This window comes from Furipterus horrens, unplaced genomic scaffold (assembly GCF_987537825.1).
Source record: "Furipterus horrens unplaced genomic scaffold, mFurHor1.1.pri manual_scaffold_5, whole genome shotgun sequence".
NCBI classification, from domain to species: domain Eukaryota; kingdom Metazoa; phylum Chordata; class Mammalia; order Chiroptera; family Furipteridae; genus Furipterus; species Furipterus horrens.
This window is the reverse complement of record NW_028327175.1, coordinates 50,159,783-50,176,796: the sequence shown is the minus strand read 5'-3', so window position 1 is coordinate 50,176,796 and position 17,014 is coordinate 50,159,783. Positions and strand designations below refer to the sequence as shown.

The 17,014-nt window shown below is 37.9% G+C and overlaps 1 protein-coding gene across 1 annotated transcript in view; it reads left to right on the top strand.

Moving 5' to 3' along the window:
• Positions 1-17,014, top strand: part of DMGDH (dimethylglycine dehydrogenase) — a 58,618-nt gene that overhangs the window by 8,052 nt on the left and 33,552 nt on the right. The window contains exons 4-9 of the mRNA XM_090276410.1: positions 893-1,057; positions 3,752-3,956; positions 8,812-9,060; positions 10,834-11,032; positions 14,959-15,128; positions 15,520-15,673. Coding sequence (XP_090132536.1) covers positions 893-1,057; positions 3,752-3,956; positions 8,812-9,060; positions 10,834-11,032; positions 14,959-15,128; positions 15,520-15,673 — 1,142 coding nt within the window. The remainder of the gene's footprint in view (positions 1-892; positions 1,058-3,751; positions 3,957-8,811; positions 9,061-10,833; positions 11,033-14,958; positions 15,129-15,519; positions 15,674-17,014) is intronic.

The following is a 17,014-nucleotide window of genomic DNA, read 5'->3' as shown; positions in this document are numbered from 1 at the left end:
CCAAGGAAGAGGACCTTCCTCAGCTGAGCCCTGCCTGCCTTCCCAACATTTTCTCTTGCAACTCTTTGCTATGCTCAGATGCTTCAGCTCTTCTTAATTAATTATAGTTCTGGAATGTTCTGGGCCCTCTGCTTGAGACAACATTCCTTCTGCCCCCCATTTCAGCCTTCACCCTCCACCTTTTCCAGTGGTCGTCCCCTTTGAGAAGCTGGCTTTGACTTTGCTCACCCCCCAGTCAGGCTGGGCTGAGAACATATCACTTGGTTACAAGAATATTTGTGCATACTCCTCTTATAACGTGCATCTCTCTATGGTGGTTGTTGCTTTACCAATTGGTCTTCCCTACAGACCATGAGCAACCTGAGGGCAAAGAGTACATCTTTTATCTCTGTAGCCCAGGACTCAGCTGAGTGCTTGGTCATCTGAAGGACTTTGATAAATGTCAAATGAATGTTTATTCCAATCCACACATAGTCTCATCACTGCAACTTTCTGAGTCTTCATATTTCCTCCTCAGATCCTTTGTCTCTCTCTTTTCACATAATTTTCTTTCACTCTGTACATTAACACTATCTCATGTTATTCTGTTATGTAATTAGCTGCCTGCCTTTAGCTATAGACTGTAAGTTCCATCCAAGTAGGGTGTTTGCCTCTCATTCATAACAGCATGTCTGGAACTTAACACAGTGCCTGGCACAGAGCTGGCACTTAGTAAAGAATTGATAAATGAATGTCTTTTTGTAAGATGAAATATGTTTATATACTTATCTCTTTCACTACATAGTAAATCTCTTTTCTTGTACACCTGCATTTTCACTGTGCTGGGGGAAAATCCTGTTTGTGTGCCAAATAATGATTTATTTATGTGTTTTTGTTGGCATTATTATAACAGGTGGTGGGATTCCATCAGCCAGGCAGTATCAGACTTGCTACAACTCCTGTAAGGGTGGATGAATTTAAATATCAGATGACTCGGACTGGCTGGCATGCAACAGAACAATATATTATTGAACCTGAAAAAATTCAAGAGATGTTTCCTTTACTTAACATGAATAAGGTACTTATATTAATGGCATTTTCACTATCTATTGACTTGACTTAAGATTAGGAAAGTTAGTTTTAAATATTAATTAAAATAGAAAAATGTGTGTACACATTTTAAATGCCAAAATCAGATGATTAATGCTGTAATTAGGCAGAATTACAAGGTGGGCTATTATGTACACTAAATGAAATATGAAAAGATAATGAAAAAATCTTATTAGTTTTCCACCTATGAAAACTGAGGAAACATTTCCAATACCTTTCTATTACTATGTCTCCCAGATCTAAGGATTTCCATATATAAACCTTATGTTAGAGAACTACAAAGAAAACAGTAACCTGGTATGATAAATATGTTCATAGAAAGACTATGTTATTCAATACATGTATTAAAAGATTACGATTTTTACAAAATCAAATGTAGAAATACCTTACTATTTTGCTACACAAATATCACCTAGTTCATAGCTATACTTCCCTACACCAGGTATTTATCTTGTTTTAACCAAACTTGACTGAAAGAATCCACTTGAGAATCATTTCTCATTTTGCTGGGTGATAACCTTATTTGCACAATAATAACAATGACTATATTACATAGCACTACATCACATATTTATGTACCAGGTACTATGCCAAGCCCTTAACATGCATAATCTTATTCAATCTTCACAATAATGATATAAGATATATATTCTATAAACAGAAAACTGCAACTTAGATGGTTTACATAGTGGGTCTAAGCTTATCCAGCTAAAAAGAACTGAGCAGAAATTTGAACCCAGTAGGGTGGAGCTGTTCTGGGAAAAGAAACTTACGTTTCTACTTGGTGACTACTGCAGCATTTCTGATACCCGAAGGTTTGTATCCTTGATCTGGGTCCTGGGGGTTTTGCCCCTGTGAGTCTTTACAGGCTGCTGGCACTCCCTTGTCTATTGCTTTGTGTGATGCCAGTATGATGGCAGACTGGTGTGGCACTGCATTATCAGCATTGAAATTTCATCACTGCTACTAGTGAGGAGATGCTTATATCTGTTTATATGTCAATCTTGGAATACTTTGCTGGAAGTTCTCACTATCAGATTTTTCTCAAGGGCATTAGGCAATGGAGACATGTGGGAAGAGTATTCTCTGGCTTTAGGGTAGGGTGCCAAATTGAATAGGTATAAGATCACTGTAATGATATATCCATTATAAAACACCAATGTGACATTTGGAAGGCTACAGTAATATGAATAAAATAAAAAACCTCTTGCCCTATACCTATAACAAGAGATTGGATTAATAATCAAAAACTTCCCACAAAGAAAAGCCCACACCTAGATGGCTTCACTGATGAATTCTATCAGACATTTGAAGAAGAGTTAATGCCAATTCTTCACAAACTCTTCCAAAAACAGAAGAGAAACGAATCTTTCCCAACCCATCTATGAGGCCAGTATTGCTGTAATACCAAAATCAGACAAAGACATCACAAGAAAAGAAAGATTGGTATCCCTTATGAATATCGATGCAAAAATTCTCAACAAAATACTAGCAGACTGAATTCAGCAACATTTAAGAAGGATTATGCATCATGACCAAGTGGAATTTATTCCAAGAATGCAGGGTTAGTTTAACATCTAAAAATCAATCTGTGTAGTACTACATTAAAAGAATAAAAGACAAAAACAGTTTTTCATCTCAATAGATACAGGCAAAAATGTTGACAAAAACTTCTTGCTCATATTTGGTGCCCAACAGATTTTTGTAACATGGCTAAGACCTGGAGATACCACTTCACAGTTCACTCCTGCTTCATCTGAGTTTTGTTCTTTGTTTCCCTGACAATACCTAGCATCAAGCCTGACCAGAAAGTAGCTATTCAAGAATTAGTTGTTAAATGGCTGAGTTAAGTTTATATTTTCCAGACACCAAGTATACGTATTCCTCCTATATTTAACATGTGAATTTACTAACAGTATTAAATAATTAAATATAAATAATTGATCAGTTAGTGTTAAATTTAACTACAAATGTCAGAAACCAAAATAATGCTTAAACAAGATAGAAGCTTATTTCTCTTTTACTTAGACAGTCCAGACTTGAATGGTGCCTCTTTTCCATGAAGACTTCAGGAACCCAGGCATCTTCCATTATCATTGTTCTATCACTCCTAGGGTGTGACTCTTATGTTTCTATTCTAAGATAGCAACTAGAGCTCCAGCCATCACGCCTACATTCCAGACACCAAGATGGAGAAAGAAGGGACAAAGAAGGAGAGAGACAAGGGCATATGCCATTTGTCTTCTTATAATGGTTTGTGGAAGCTGCCACATGACACTTTGATTTGCAATTTCATTGACCAGAACTTAGTAATAGTTTTATCTGTCAGCTGGAATGAATAGCTGGCAACTGTTGAAAACTCTTTGTTTTTAATGGCCATGTGTCTAAACATTCCATTTCTATGCTATAAGAGGGGGATGGGAAAATGGTTATTGGAGACAATTCAAGGGTCTCTCAGAGAGCCTGTCTACTTAACTCTCTGTGAGTCCTGCTCACATCTGCATTTTAATACAGGGAAAAGACGTGCAGACTGATCAGTATGATGTCCCTATGCATTTTTCAAGTCCAGTTTTATTCCACATTTTCTGGCAGGATATAGTTACAATGAATAATGAGTACATACTCATTTGAATATTGATTTATTTTTTTATGATTGATTTAGGTTTTAGCTGGCCTGTACAATCCTGGTGATGGTCATATTGATCCTTACTCTCTAACTATGGCCCTGGCTGCTGGGGCTAGGAAATATGGCGCCCTTTTAAAATTCCCTGCACCAGTGACTTCTCTGAAAGCCAGGTCAGATGGAACATGGGATGTTGAAACACCACAGGGATCTGTGAGAGCGAACAGAATTGTGAATGCTGCAGGTGAATGTCATATCTTATTCTTATTATTAGGGTTTTTTTCAAGTGTCAAAGAAATAAGATATTATGACATAAAGTAATATTTTATACTATGAATACTGTTATAAAACACTATGATGCTTCCAAGGTGAGTATTTTGTCTGTTTCTAAGCTACGAAGCTCTCCCTTCACCACTGTACTCTTGGTGGAGATCCCACTGTCCTTGGTCTTGGTTATCTATTGAAACTTGGTATTCTTCTCCATGCTGCATTTTATTTTGGTTCAGATCATGTTTTGCCAAATTATGCTTCTTTTTCCTACCTTACATGCACTCTTTATTAATAACCAAGTGCTAGTGTTTAAATTCATGAGCATTTTCTTAGTTCTCAAGTTGCTTTTGGGAGTCACTTTTGATATTTGTGTTCCCTTTCATCCATTTCTGATTACTTGACTCTAGTCAAAAAGCTTTTAATTGTTTTCTTTTCAGAGCATCATCAAACATACTTCATAATGTTTTCTTAGGTTTCTCTGTTACAATTTACAGTCAGAATAGAGTGAAGCCAAAAGGAATGTCTGAGATAATCTAACAACCCACTCATTTTCCATTTATGGAGACTAAGGTAATAAAAGGTCATACCACTTGGCAAAGTGACATTGTGTGTCAGCACCAGGATTTGGACCTGAGTCTTTGATTCTTGAGTTAATATTCTTTCTAACAGGTCATTTCAACTATCACACATACAAAGATAAATTCTTGTGCAAATGAAAATGTTTATACAGTCCAAATTGGGCTAATACTTTATTTTTGCCTATAGTTCATAAAAGTTAACTTAAAACTTAAAATAAGCAGAAGGCAATAACTGATTTTCTTGTGGTCTTCTCTTTGAGTTAGTGTTTAAATTATATAATGAAAACTATCTTTATTACATATTAACTCAAATGATATGACATGTGGACTTGCTAGAAACATGGACCCTTAAAATTCTTTCCTCCAGATTGTAACTTTGATTGACGTTATTTTTTAACAAAACATTTTTAGTAGTTCTAGAAAAAATTATGTATTTAATATTTAAGAATTAAAATTAGTATTTCTGAATCTTTCTACCCCATGTCCCTCATTTGAAAAGCATAAAAATCTCATGCCTTCTTTGATGTCATTTGAAGTTCAAACCACGGCTATGTAAAATGACTTGCCTAAAAAATTAAAAGCAAAGGTATACAATATTACTTTCTTTTTTAACTTCCTTTGCCTCCACCCCCACCCCCACAATCCCCATGTGATATCCCCTACCCCTCACCATCCTTGGGCACCACTGGTTTAAATTCTGCTAAAATATCTAGGGCAATGAAATCCTTCATCATTTTTTCCAGGTAGCAAGGATTCTTTGTAATCTTGTAACGTTTTTATGGACTCATGAATTCAGCCCCTAAAACCTTCTACTGTTTTCATAGTGAGAGCAAATGCTAAGCAAACACACTTGGCTTCCAGGCCAGCACCCACGGCAGACATTGCTAATTGATCGCTGTACTCATTTCAGATGGGCCGGGACAAACCCCACCTTTTTTCTCAACACAGTGTTTCAGGCAGTCACATACTCCCTACTGATATTTTGAGAAATAACATAGAAGACCTTAATTTAACACATTTCTCAATTGTTTTCCTAAAATGGATAAAATTTTGTTTATATAATTCATTCCCATTGTAATAATTTTTTTCCCCCTAAACCACAAACTGTGAGGGATAAAGAATCACTGGAGAAAGAATACTTTCCCAAGAGATCAGACCTAAACCCAAGACATTGGTTACCAGATGAAGTTCATATTCTGTGCAGCTGTGAAATCTTGTGGGTTGATCGGGCAGGGCCGGGCAATGGTAAGGGGTCTTGGAGAACAGCCATTTTGGTGCTGGCCTGGGGAAACAAATCCCAGGAATTAGGTTGACAATGTGACCCTGTGGAGTGGCGAACACAGGCCTATGCCTTGAAAGTCTGTGCCCTGCCTGGCCTGGGAGACACTAGCATCAGTATACCATAGCTGCTTGGTTAAGATTACCCAAATCCTTTTGCTTACTCTATACTCAACTGGCACCCATTCTGCTGGTAAATGGACTTCTCCAAAAGCTTGGTTCTCAAGTTTCCGAGATTTCAAAAATATTCTAATTCAGGTGGTCTTGGTGGAAACCTGTAATTCAAAACAAGTATTCCAGGTACTGTATTGTCTGTACTAGATGGTCTGCAAAATATGTTTTGAGGGGCACTACTATACAGGTGTTCCCACAGGAAACAGAATGAAGTAACCTCATTCCTAAGAAGGCAGAGCTGAAGAACAGTTTCTGACCCCCTGAGCTCTTGGTATGCAATAGACTAACTTGCCTTTAGTATTTGCTTTAAAAATTGCTTCATTCTACCTTCATTTTATCCCTCCTGCGAGATGCAGCTCAGGGGCACACGGCAGGAGCTATTAACAATGATGCAAGTTTTTTCTTTGCATAGTGATGAATATTTCTCTTGACATCATTTCCAATCGACTCATTACACCTGAGATAATTTTGTAAACTTTACTTGAGAATTTTCCTCATATGGTAAATCAGAAATGTGATTGGATCATGCCAATGTGAAGCCCAGTGTTCAGCCAAAAGAATTGCTCAATTTTGCCTGATACTCTGCGTCAGTGAATGTCACTGTATAACCATCATTGCCACTGTGTAAACCCTAGTACGAGTAAATTGTCCACAATCCTGTACCCTTCATTGTAACTCCATTTCTAATAATCACTGATTTTCTTGTAAATTGATGCCATTTCCAATCATCATTTTTACTGATTCTTCTCTTCAGCATTTTTCAGGTGATAATGATATATACATTTTTAGGATGATTCCTCCACATTTGTCTCTATTCTCTTCGCACTTGGTGGATGGGTGATCTAGCTGGGGTTAAAATGTAATCCTGGTTTGGTCTTAGCTAACTTGATTGACACATAGAGGAGAGAACACCAGCAAACATCACCATATAGAGTAAAGAAGCATAGAGTATTCCATGGGGTTTCAAGTAATATAGTTATATGATACTTAAGCATATGTTTCCACTTTATTTTAATGATGAAGTACATTAATAAGCAAGTAATTAGACTCAGAAATTTATAAGTATGTTAGAATAGGACAGAAATTATTTTATTTATTGTATGTTTTTAATTAAAACAAATATATTGAGAATATTACAGTGCTTTGAATTACTAGGCAAAATATTTTGGCTTTTTGTATTTTAAAATTTCTCTAGTACATATAACTAGAATATGTGGCTTTACTATATTTTTCCTACAAAATCCTGACATTAGTAATTCACATCTTCCTACCAGCACTCATAAATTACATTTTTAAATTACTAAAAAACCAACAAACAGCTCTAATGTCCACAGGTAAGATTTATGGTTTGCAAATGGACACCAGTTTCTGGGGTATCATACAAGTGTGACCAACTTAGCTGTTAGGCCAAAACATGACAACAGACCAGAGTGATGTTTGGATGGTTAAACAGAAATAAACTTTGGCACTTAAGAATACATAATTTGGTTTCCCAGACTGACTCATAACTGAAGATTCTGTGTCTGGTTCTGAACTTCATAATGACAGACTTCAGAACTCCATATGAGATTCTGGGGAGAAAAAGGCAGAGACAGAAATTAAAAATTTAGAGAATAAACCCCCTAAGGAAATAACTTAAATAAGATTCCCTAATCATCTGAATAATTACTCAAAATTATGAGACAAAGAAGCACATAGAATCTCCTTTCCCAAATAATCCATTGGTAAGTGAGGCAACACCACCTCCCTGACAGATAATTATTTTTATCATTTTAGATTTTAAAATACCTTTATACAAGTAAAGATGTCTTGGATTTTAAAAATAAGTCTTCCTGCAACAAGAAAAACAATAAGATTTGATGATTCCAGGGTGTCCCCCTGTGACCTTGGGCAGGTCTGCTTCTCTCTCTGGACTGTATTCTGAAGAGTAACCAGGGGAGAATCAAGGGTTCTTTCATCTACAAATCATCTGGTTCCATCTTTTGCAAAGGAAGAGGGTCACATTCATTCCCACCAATAAGACAGCCCCATGTGCGCTGAGAAGTGAGAAATATTGGGAGTGGGAACCCCCACCTTTTATAAGCCCTCTCTCTAGTACCTCTTCCCTCCTGCCCTGGTCTTTGGATGCCTTCCTGTCCTTTGCAAGAAAGGATCTTATGAAAATATTCAAATTAAACTTTTAAAATAACAGAGAAAAGTTAATGTGCTATCTCTCCCCAAGTATATATATATATATCCTAATTTTAAGTTAACAGGACAACTCTGTATTTATGGAATTTAAGTCATCAAGAAGGGCCTGGGGAACAGAGGGGACCAACTTTCAGGATTTTATTCATGATGATGATGTGTTATGTTGATCACACCAATGGGGGATGGCGCTGTGATGTACCTGATCATCCCTGTTCTACAAGTAGGGTCAGTCCATTACTATATTTCTTATCAACATTGGTACATTTTATATATTTGAATTATTTTTTCCCTCAAATATATTTTTTTGTTGTTTGTTTTTTTCCCTGCTCACCTTTGCTTATGGGCAAAATACTTTTTTAGGAATAGAGTTTCTTTTAGATAACAGAATTATCTTCAAAACTCTGGGCAATGTATAATATTGTCTTGTCTTCTCTTCCCTTATTTGATTTTGCAATGGCAAAAAAAAAAAAAAGGTTGTTATGACATTCTTTAGACTTTTCTATGAGTACTGACATGTTCTATTTTAGGCTAATATAACTTGCTGTTATCAGTGTCAGATGTGGTATGTTTATATATGTTGTGACATTTAAATATGATTTTTTATTTAAGGATTTTGGGCTCGTGAAGTAGGTAAGATGGTTGGACTGGAACATCCTCTCATTCCGGTTCAGCATCAATATGTTGTCACTTCAACTATTCCTGAAGTAAAAGCTTTGAAACGAGAACTCCCTGTGCTCCGTGACCTGGAAGGGTCTTACTACCTCCGACAGGAAAGGGATGGGCTCTTGTTTGGTCCATATGAAAGTCAGGAGAAAATGAAAATTCAGGATTCGTGGGTCACCAACGGAGTCCCTCCAGGTAAGTTTAGCAAATGGAAGTGTGTGCACATCAGACATGTACGTTTATCCTCCCCATGGCTGCGGGCTGGCTATAGAATAAAATGATGCCATAATACTAGACTATAGGATACCTGGTATATTAGAGGTGAGGGATTGGAGGTAATCACTGTTCTGTTCTCTTATCCCTTTGAATAATCACAGCAGTGAGTAAGGAAAGAGAGAAGAGGCAGCTGGTGGTGGAGAAGCTGAAGAAACATGCTCCCCACTGCTTTGGAAGGTGCTAGGTAATCTTTACCTGCCACACCTACATCCTGCATCCCCACTCTTTGCTACTCCCCTCCTGCTGGGTCTAGTTTCCAGATTCGGATGTAGCTGCACTGTGCTTTGACAGTTGGAAACATAACAGGTATCAGAGACAGGATGTCCCCCCTGCTAAGAACGAAAGCCTTGGGGTCTTTCACAGAGCAGGATAGGTTAGGACTACATGCTGACATCCTACCTTCTACATAAGTGGATGTGGAAAAGGCTCAGACCTCTATGCTAAAGCAGGAGGCACTACCATTTCTCTTTCAAGTTCTGTGAGGGAAAAGGACCTGTTTTTCTTTTTCATGAAACATGTAACTGAGCCAAAGTAAAGATTGGGTCAACGAATGAGGTAACTCAAGTTTAAATCTAGAAAAGGAGCTAAAATGTCATTGGGACACTGAATAATTATAAGGGATATAAAGAAATGGAGGAATTTATACTTTCTAGAATTATACTTTGACAAGCTGCTTGAGACAGGGACTGAATCCCTCCCTCCTATTCCTCAAAGAACACCTAGGCCCATGTCACCACAACGGATCCCTAAACTGTCTTCAACAGAACCCAGGCCAGTTATAATTTGGCTGAGTGGGCTGAGCACATTTGGACCTGAGCTGAATAGCTCCGGATCCACCACCTGGGAATCTCCCTCCTTGCTCTGCCCCATGCTGGCAGCCTCTCCTCCAAGTAAATGTTGGACAACTATTTAAATAATTGCAGCTGGAGGGAAAGCCAGGTTGTTTGCAGGGCCTTATTGCCCATGTGTCTGGGTCCAATCCTGGTGATCTGCAGGTCTCCATGCCCCCGACCCACCATGCAGTCCACAGGAGGAACAGTAGGAAGCTGCTGGCTGCTGTCTGGGAAAGTCATCAGTATCGGCGGGCATGTCTTTTCAGAAGGTCATCTGTTGCCCTGCCTTCAATCACAGTGCCTTTCAGGACTGTGAAGATGACTATACTCCCAGGATCTGCCTCTTTTCTCTGAATTCTAGCCCTTGACTATGTCTGCAAGCAGGCTCAGGGGAAAGGCCTCCATGCCTTTCCTTCCCTGCTGAGAGTTAAAAGGGGTCTATTGATTCACCATCTCGGATCCCCAGTGTCCTGACATGACTTGGTAAACTTTCATTTGCCTTCACCTGGGAGGCTGAAGCAGATTTTATGGTTATTTGAAGGATAAAAGATATCTCTTAACAAACCAAATAATTATTGATTGCTTTTAAAATTGCGATTGGATTAAATACTGAAAACTGTTAGCATGTATAAATTTAATTTTTTTATTAATTAAAAAAATTAACTTTCCTGATTTTATTTTTTCAAGAAATAACATGATTGTTCTCAATAATATATTTTAGGCTTAAAATAGAAAAGAGGAAGTACCCTCCTAACAGGCCATCTGTAAGTGTAAGCTGATTCAGAGATTTAAATCACTTTAGAGTACTGGTCAGTGCAGCTGTGGCATCCTGATCAATCAAATTGGCATGTCCCTTCAGGGTTTGGAAAGGAGCTCTTTGAGTCTGATCTGGACCGAATCATGGAACACATTGAGGCTGCCATGGAAATGGTTCCAGTCTTGAAAAAGGCTGACATCATCAATATTGTCAATGGTCCTATCACCTACTCTCCTGACATTCTGCCTATGGTGGGTCCCCATCAGGGCATCAGAAACTACTGGGTGGCTATAGGCTTTGGGTAAGTATCTCCATGGAATTCAACATTTATTAGAGTCATGTTTTTTAGATAAGTCTTATCCTGTAACCTCAGGCCAAAAATGGGTAATGGGAAAGGAGCAGAGTTTCCCCTTTCATGACCAATGAAATGGGAGTAATTAAAAAATTTAGTCTTAAAACCCTAACTATATAATTGTTTAATCGCTTGTATAGGTTTTAAAAATTTGCACACAGAAGGGCAATGGTTTCTGGAAATTTCTCTTTGCATCTTTCCTGCCATTTCCATTATTTGTGTCTGTTTTCATGTGGTGTATGTTCAGATTGATCACTTGTCTCCAACATTACCGGGACGTTTTCATAACACAATGGGACAAAGATAATTTAAAAAATCTAATGTCTAATATCATTTGTTTTTGTTTATGATTTCTCAGGTTGCTTACTATTTATATCCATCACCCAGTTGATGTTTCATCTCTAATATGTATGCCATTAATTTGGTGAATATTAATGTCAAACCCCATTTACTATCATATCACAACTTTTAATATTCTATTTTTCTTCCCCATTTTATTTGTCCATCTATTCAACTAACATTTAATGATTGCCAGCTAGTGCTGGGTCCCGGGCTACGGCACAATGTTTTTAATTTTGATGAAGTCCAGAATATGTATTTAAATTTATTGGAGTAACATTGGTTAATAACATTATATAAATTCCAGATGTATGGCTCTATAGTATGACATCATACAATCTAGTGTGTGCTTATCATCTGAAGTCTAGTCTTTTCCCCTCACCATATGTTTGTGCCCCGTTACCCTCTTAATCCTCCTCATCCCCTTCCCGTCTGCTAACCTCTATATTGTTACCTGTATCTGTGAGGTTTTTGTTTGTTTGTCTGCTGTCTGTTGCCTTTTGTTTTATACCCCGTATATTAGTGAAGTCATGTGGTTCTTATCTGTAATTTCCTCAAAAAATTAAGAATAGAACACCATATGACCCAGCAACCCTCCTTCTGGGTATCTACCTGAGCATTTTGAAGGCACTCCTTTGTGAAGACATGTATACCCCTATGTTCACTGCAGCACTGTTCACAGTAGCTACTTCTTATGCAATATGATGGAAGGCTCACGTTGGCCGCCCCCACCCCACCCCCCAGCGCACTTCAGTGACTCATTCCACAGTTCTAAAGGCCAATGGTTCCCATATCGGGCTGAGCACCAGGAATACCTCTGGAGGATGATTCAAAACAGAATCTCAACTTATGGTTACTCACTTGCATGTGTTTCACTCTCCTTTATATGTTATCTATGAAATTTCTATTTGTCCCTAGAATCCATGAAAGATGTGCTGAATTGGAAAACTAACAAGCAAACAGATTCCTGGACAGCACTCCTATAGATTTTGATTCACCAGTCTGGAGAACAGCCCAGGAATATTTATTTTTATGTTGTCTGTTATTCTGGTGCAACCAGTCCACAGAATAAGTATTTGTAAACTGTCTACATATGAGTATATGCCAGTGCTCATTTACCTTACTCACAGGTTACCCTCAAACAAAGCTGTTTTACTTTTGTCTTGTCACAGTCTAATAACTGTTTCTGCTTCTGGGTGACTAACGCCATGCCTCCAAAAATGTTGAACAAATTGTATTGAATTAAATCTAGTTTTCTTAACTTAGAACAGACTACAGGTGGCAAAATTAAAGAGGGGAAGGTGCTTTAAGATGGCACATCTGATAGTTGAACAGAGTTATCATGAAAAGCAGGCACAAACACTTAAAAACATAACAGCTGGGCCTTTGAGAAAAAACAAGTTCTGCAGATTAATGCTGGAGATAGAAGAAGAACTTAACTCTCCTCATCAAGTTCCCTTCCACTTCCACTTTCCGCATTACTTCCTTATGAAAGAAAATCTTATCAACTGGGCATAGCCATCCTCTGTTGTTAGTTACACAAGGGCCCAACAGCCACCATGTATTGCTTGCCTACTCTGCTTCTAAATGCCATGTGAATTAAGTCTTCATCAACACCATAAAGAAAATGAGCTCCTAAAGAAAATGAGAAGACTAAAGCTCAGGGTGGTTATACAACTTGCCCAAGGTCACATGGCTAGTAGTGGCAGAACAAAAATCATACCCAGATCTCCTTATTCTATGCTTTCCTACTTTTAGTTACTAAATCAAGGGCTCTCAATAGACATTTCATAACACTCAGTTGTATGGCATTTTACATATAAATTGTTAGTGGTTAGAGAGTAGAAGTTTGTAAAAAATTTACTTTTTAAAAAGAAATTATATTTGATTCAAGAGTATCCCCAAATAATAGTACTCTGTCTCATTTGTTTGCACACGGACATTGTTGAAAGGGAAAGAATATGATGGTCTAGCAATGAGACCGGGGAAACCAAAGTATAACCCTGGCTATGCTCAAGGAGTCTGCCAAGGATGTGAATTCTGTCATGTGTGCCTTGTCTGACAAAAAAATTTGGAGCCATTGAAGAAATGAAGTCTAATAGCAGGGAGTATACACATTTGGGTCAGATGATTGAATTTGTATACTGAATCTGTTCATTGCTGTGTGAGCTCATTTAACCCCTGCATGAGGATTGGTTTTCTCACTGGTAAAATAGAGTTGCTAAAGAATTAATCAGCTGGTACATATTAGATGGAAATAATTCCTGGAAAATGGTAAACACTTTCAATAAGCAAGTAAAACTGTATACAATTTCTAGGTTTGTAAACAGTATCGTTAGTTCTCAAAAATGGCAACCATTGTATCTCATACATTGGGCCTGGGTAAGTGGGTAAACATTTAAAGTGTATATTTCATAATTATTTTAAGCATATGTATAATAATTTTTCTTGCTTTCTTGAAACTCAGATTGTTTGTGGATAATTTGGATGACCTGTGTTTCTCTTTTAAACATCAAAGGAAGTATCAATTGCTACCTTTCTATTCTGCATGAGAAATAACCTTATAACAAATTTAGACATTTGTTTTCATAAAATAGCAAAACTGGTATCTTGTGTGGCAAAAGTTAGTTAACATTTCCAGCCTTTGCTAAGGTCCTCCCAAGCACTTAGAACCTGTGCTTCTGGCTATTAAGCTGCTGTTTAGTAGGGTCCTGGGATTTCTTGCATTTAGAGGTCTGCTTATGTCGCTCTTTTTCTTGGTCATCCCCCCATAACTTCCTGCTCATCCAATTCCTCAGAAGCCTCTCTTAAACCACAGATAAACCCACAACAAAGGCCTTCATTAGACAAGAGTGAGTGGATAGAACAGGACATAGCTAACATTAAGTTATGATCCCTCCCTCTAGATCGCATTAGTTGCCAGAATCATGCTCTTGGTATTAAAGCTTCTTCATATAGAAATAGAAAACAAGTTGCCCTCTACACTAAGTGACCCATTAGTTACAAAATACAGGGGCCAGGGTTCCCTTTCACCTCCTCCCCATAGTCCCGGAGTAAGTGCCTCTTGTCTGAATGCTCTAAGATGATGGCCCAAGATCCTTGCACTGAACTAAATTAAGTCAGAGAAGAAATGAGCATACCACGCCACAGTGTACATCTTTCTCCTGCAATTTTCCTTTCAGGATAATCACAGATCAACAGCGCTGATAAGGTGTTTACTACATCTGCCTGTTGCTTCCTTCACTGCATTTTCCTAAAGTGAGCATAATTACCAGCTAAACAATAGTGGCAGACTATTTTGCAGGGTTGTATCTCTTGAAACTGTGGGAACAAACTAGGTGTAAAGTCAGGCACATTTAATTTGGATGCCTAAGTATGTTTTTGTTTTTGAGGAAAAAATGATAGATTATGTAGATTACATGTTCTGAATAACACAGAACACCCCAATTTTAAGGCCCTGTAAAATATTTGGACATGTTTTGTTGTTTGAAAATAACATGTGTTACTAACAGTGTATTTATCTCTGTATTTGAAAGATATGGCATAATTCATGCTGGCGGGGTAGGGAAATATCTCAGTGACTGGATCCTGCACGGGGAGCCTCCTTATGATCTGATAGAATTGGATCCCAATCGCTATGGCAAATGGACAACCACTCAGTACACTGAGGCCAAAGCAAGAGAGTCATATGGATTCAACAATATTGGTAAAGTGCAAATTTACTGTTGTCTACAGAGTGTATACAAAATTGACTTACAGAACCTCTGACTTCAGATGCTTTCTATTCTGTGAATTTTGATGGGGATGGTTAGGGATTCTAAAAGTCTTATGCCTCTAAGATGCAACAAAGAATATATTAATGTATATATTTAATGTGTGAAGTGCATCAGTGATTTTCAGTTTTAAATTTATTTTACTCTAGCCTTTGATGATCAAAATAAAAATGACGACATGGAGGGTTTTTTTTTTTTAAACATAAATTGACTACATATATATGCTTCTGGATTTTAAGTACTGTTTCTCATTTTGTGAATCCCTTCAAAGTATTGTATAGCTTTGGTTACATGCTATTTAGTGTACTGGTTTTCCTTTTCCAGTTGGGTATCCTAAAGAAGAACGGTTTGCCGGGAGGCCAACTCAGCGGGTCAGTGGGCTTTATAAAACCCTGGAGTCTAAGTGTTCCATGGGGTTCCATGCAGGCTGGGAACAGCCACACTGGTTCTACAAACCTGGCCAGGATACTGGGTACAGGTAAGTAAATGACTAAACCTGCCTGTGGCCCTGACTGCAGGCCGCAGCTTCAGAAGTGGATTGGAGGGACATCCGTGCCGTTTTCCCCTACTGACCCTATCACTCCACCCCATTCCTACAAAATTTATTTTCTGGCAATGGAAACAGCCTATCCCTCATGACATTGGCTTACATCTAGGACCCATTTGACCTCAGGGGCTCTACAGCCAGCCCTGGGAAGCCTCTGCCTGACATTTTCCAACAGGTCAGAGGAGCCTTCTCATTCCTTCCAAATCCCTACATGCCTTCAGTCGGCTCCTAAAGGTGTGTTCTGGCCTAGGATGCCTGGTTGAATCACATAGTATGGAAATAGTATGGATATATAGGTGTTCTATTAAGGAATAGCTCAAAGCAACTACTTCCTCGTGTGTGCACACTGAGTCAGGTAAATTATATGCACTGTTGATAAATTAGGGGAAAGTATCATTTACTTAGCATCTGAGGTTACGCTAAAAAATGAAGAATGTCATCTCTAAAACAATTCTATGATTTCTTCTGAAGTTGTTGCCATTGTCTTCCTTGGATTGCAGGCCCTGGTTGTACTTGTAATTAATAGTGATTAGACATTTTTTCTCACAGGGGTTTATGAGCCAAGAGAAAACACATAGCACATCTAGAAATTAGGTTATTTTTTACCTTGTCATCTTAATTATTTAAACAGGTTTTGACATCTACTTTAAGACCATATCTAAATGGACAAAATATAACAAAGGGCCAGCTATTGGTTAATGAATTCAGGCTCCCCAGGCGGCCACTCTCAATTATCTGGGGGCAAAATACTGGTTTTGTTTTTCCTAAATGACTCATATAAATGCCAGATCTATTATTTGTCGTGTGCTGCTTGGGTCTGGCCTGTTTCTTCTACTATTTTAATAATTAAACTACTGAAAACTCATTTTGCAGACTTAGCAGCCTACTCTGAAGTTAAAATGCCACATTAGAAGTCAACATTGTAAAACAGAAAGGATCCTGCATAATGTATCAGGAGACCTTTGTGCCAGGTCCAGCTCTGTCATTAAATAATGCAAAGTCCTTGGGAGTCACTTTGTGTCTTTTTCTAAAAAAACAAAGATGTTAGATCAGATCCTTGCTTAGTCTAGGTGTAGAGCCTGTTAAAATATAGAATATGAGCCCCACCCCAGACCTGAGTCAGAATCTGTATTTTAACACGTGCAAGTGATTTTTATTTGCATTAATGTTTGAGAAGTCCTGGTCAAGACAGCTCCATCTCCACTTATTCTGATTTAATTAGATCCAAAAAAATTGAAAAAATTTTAAATGCTCCTTAGGTGACTAATAATC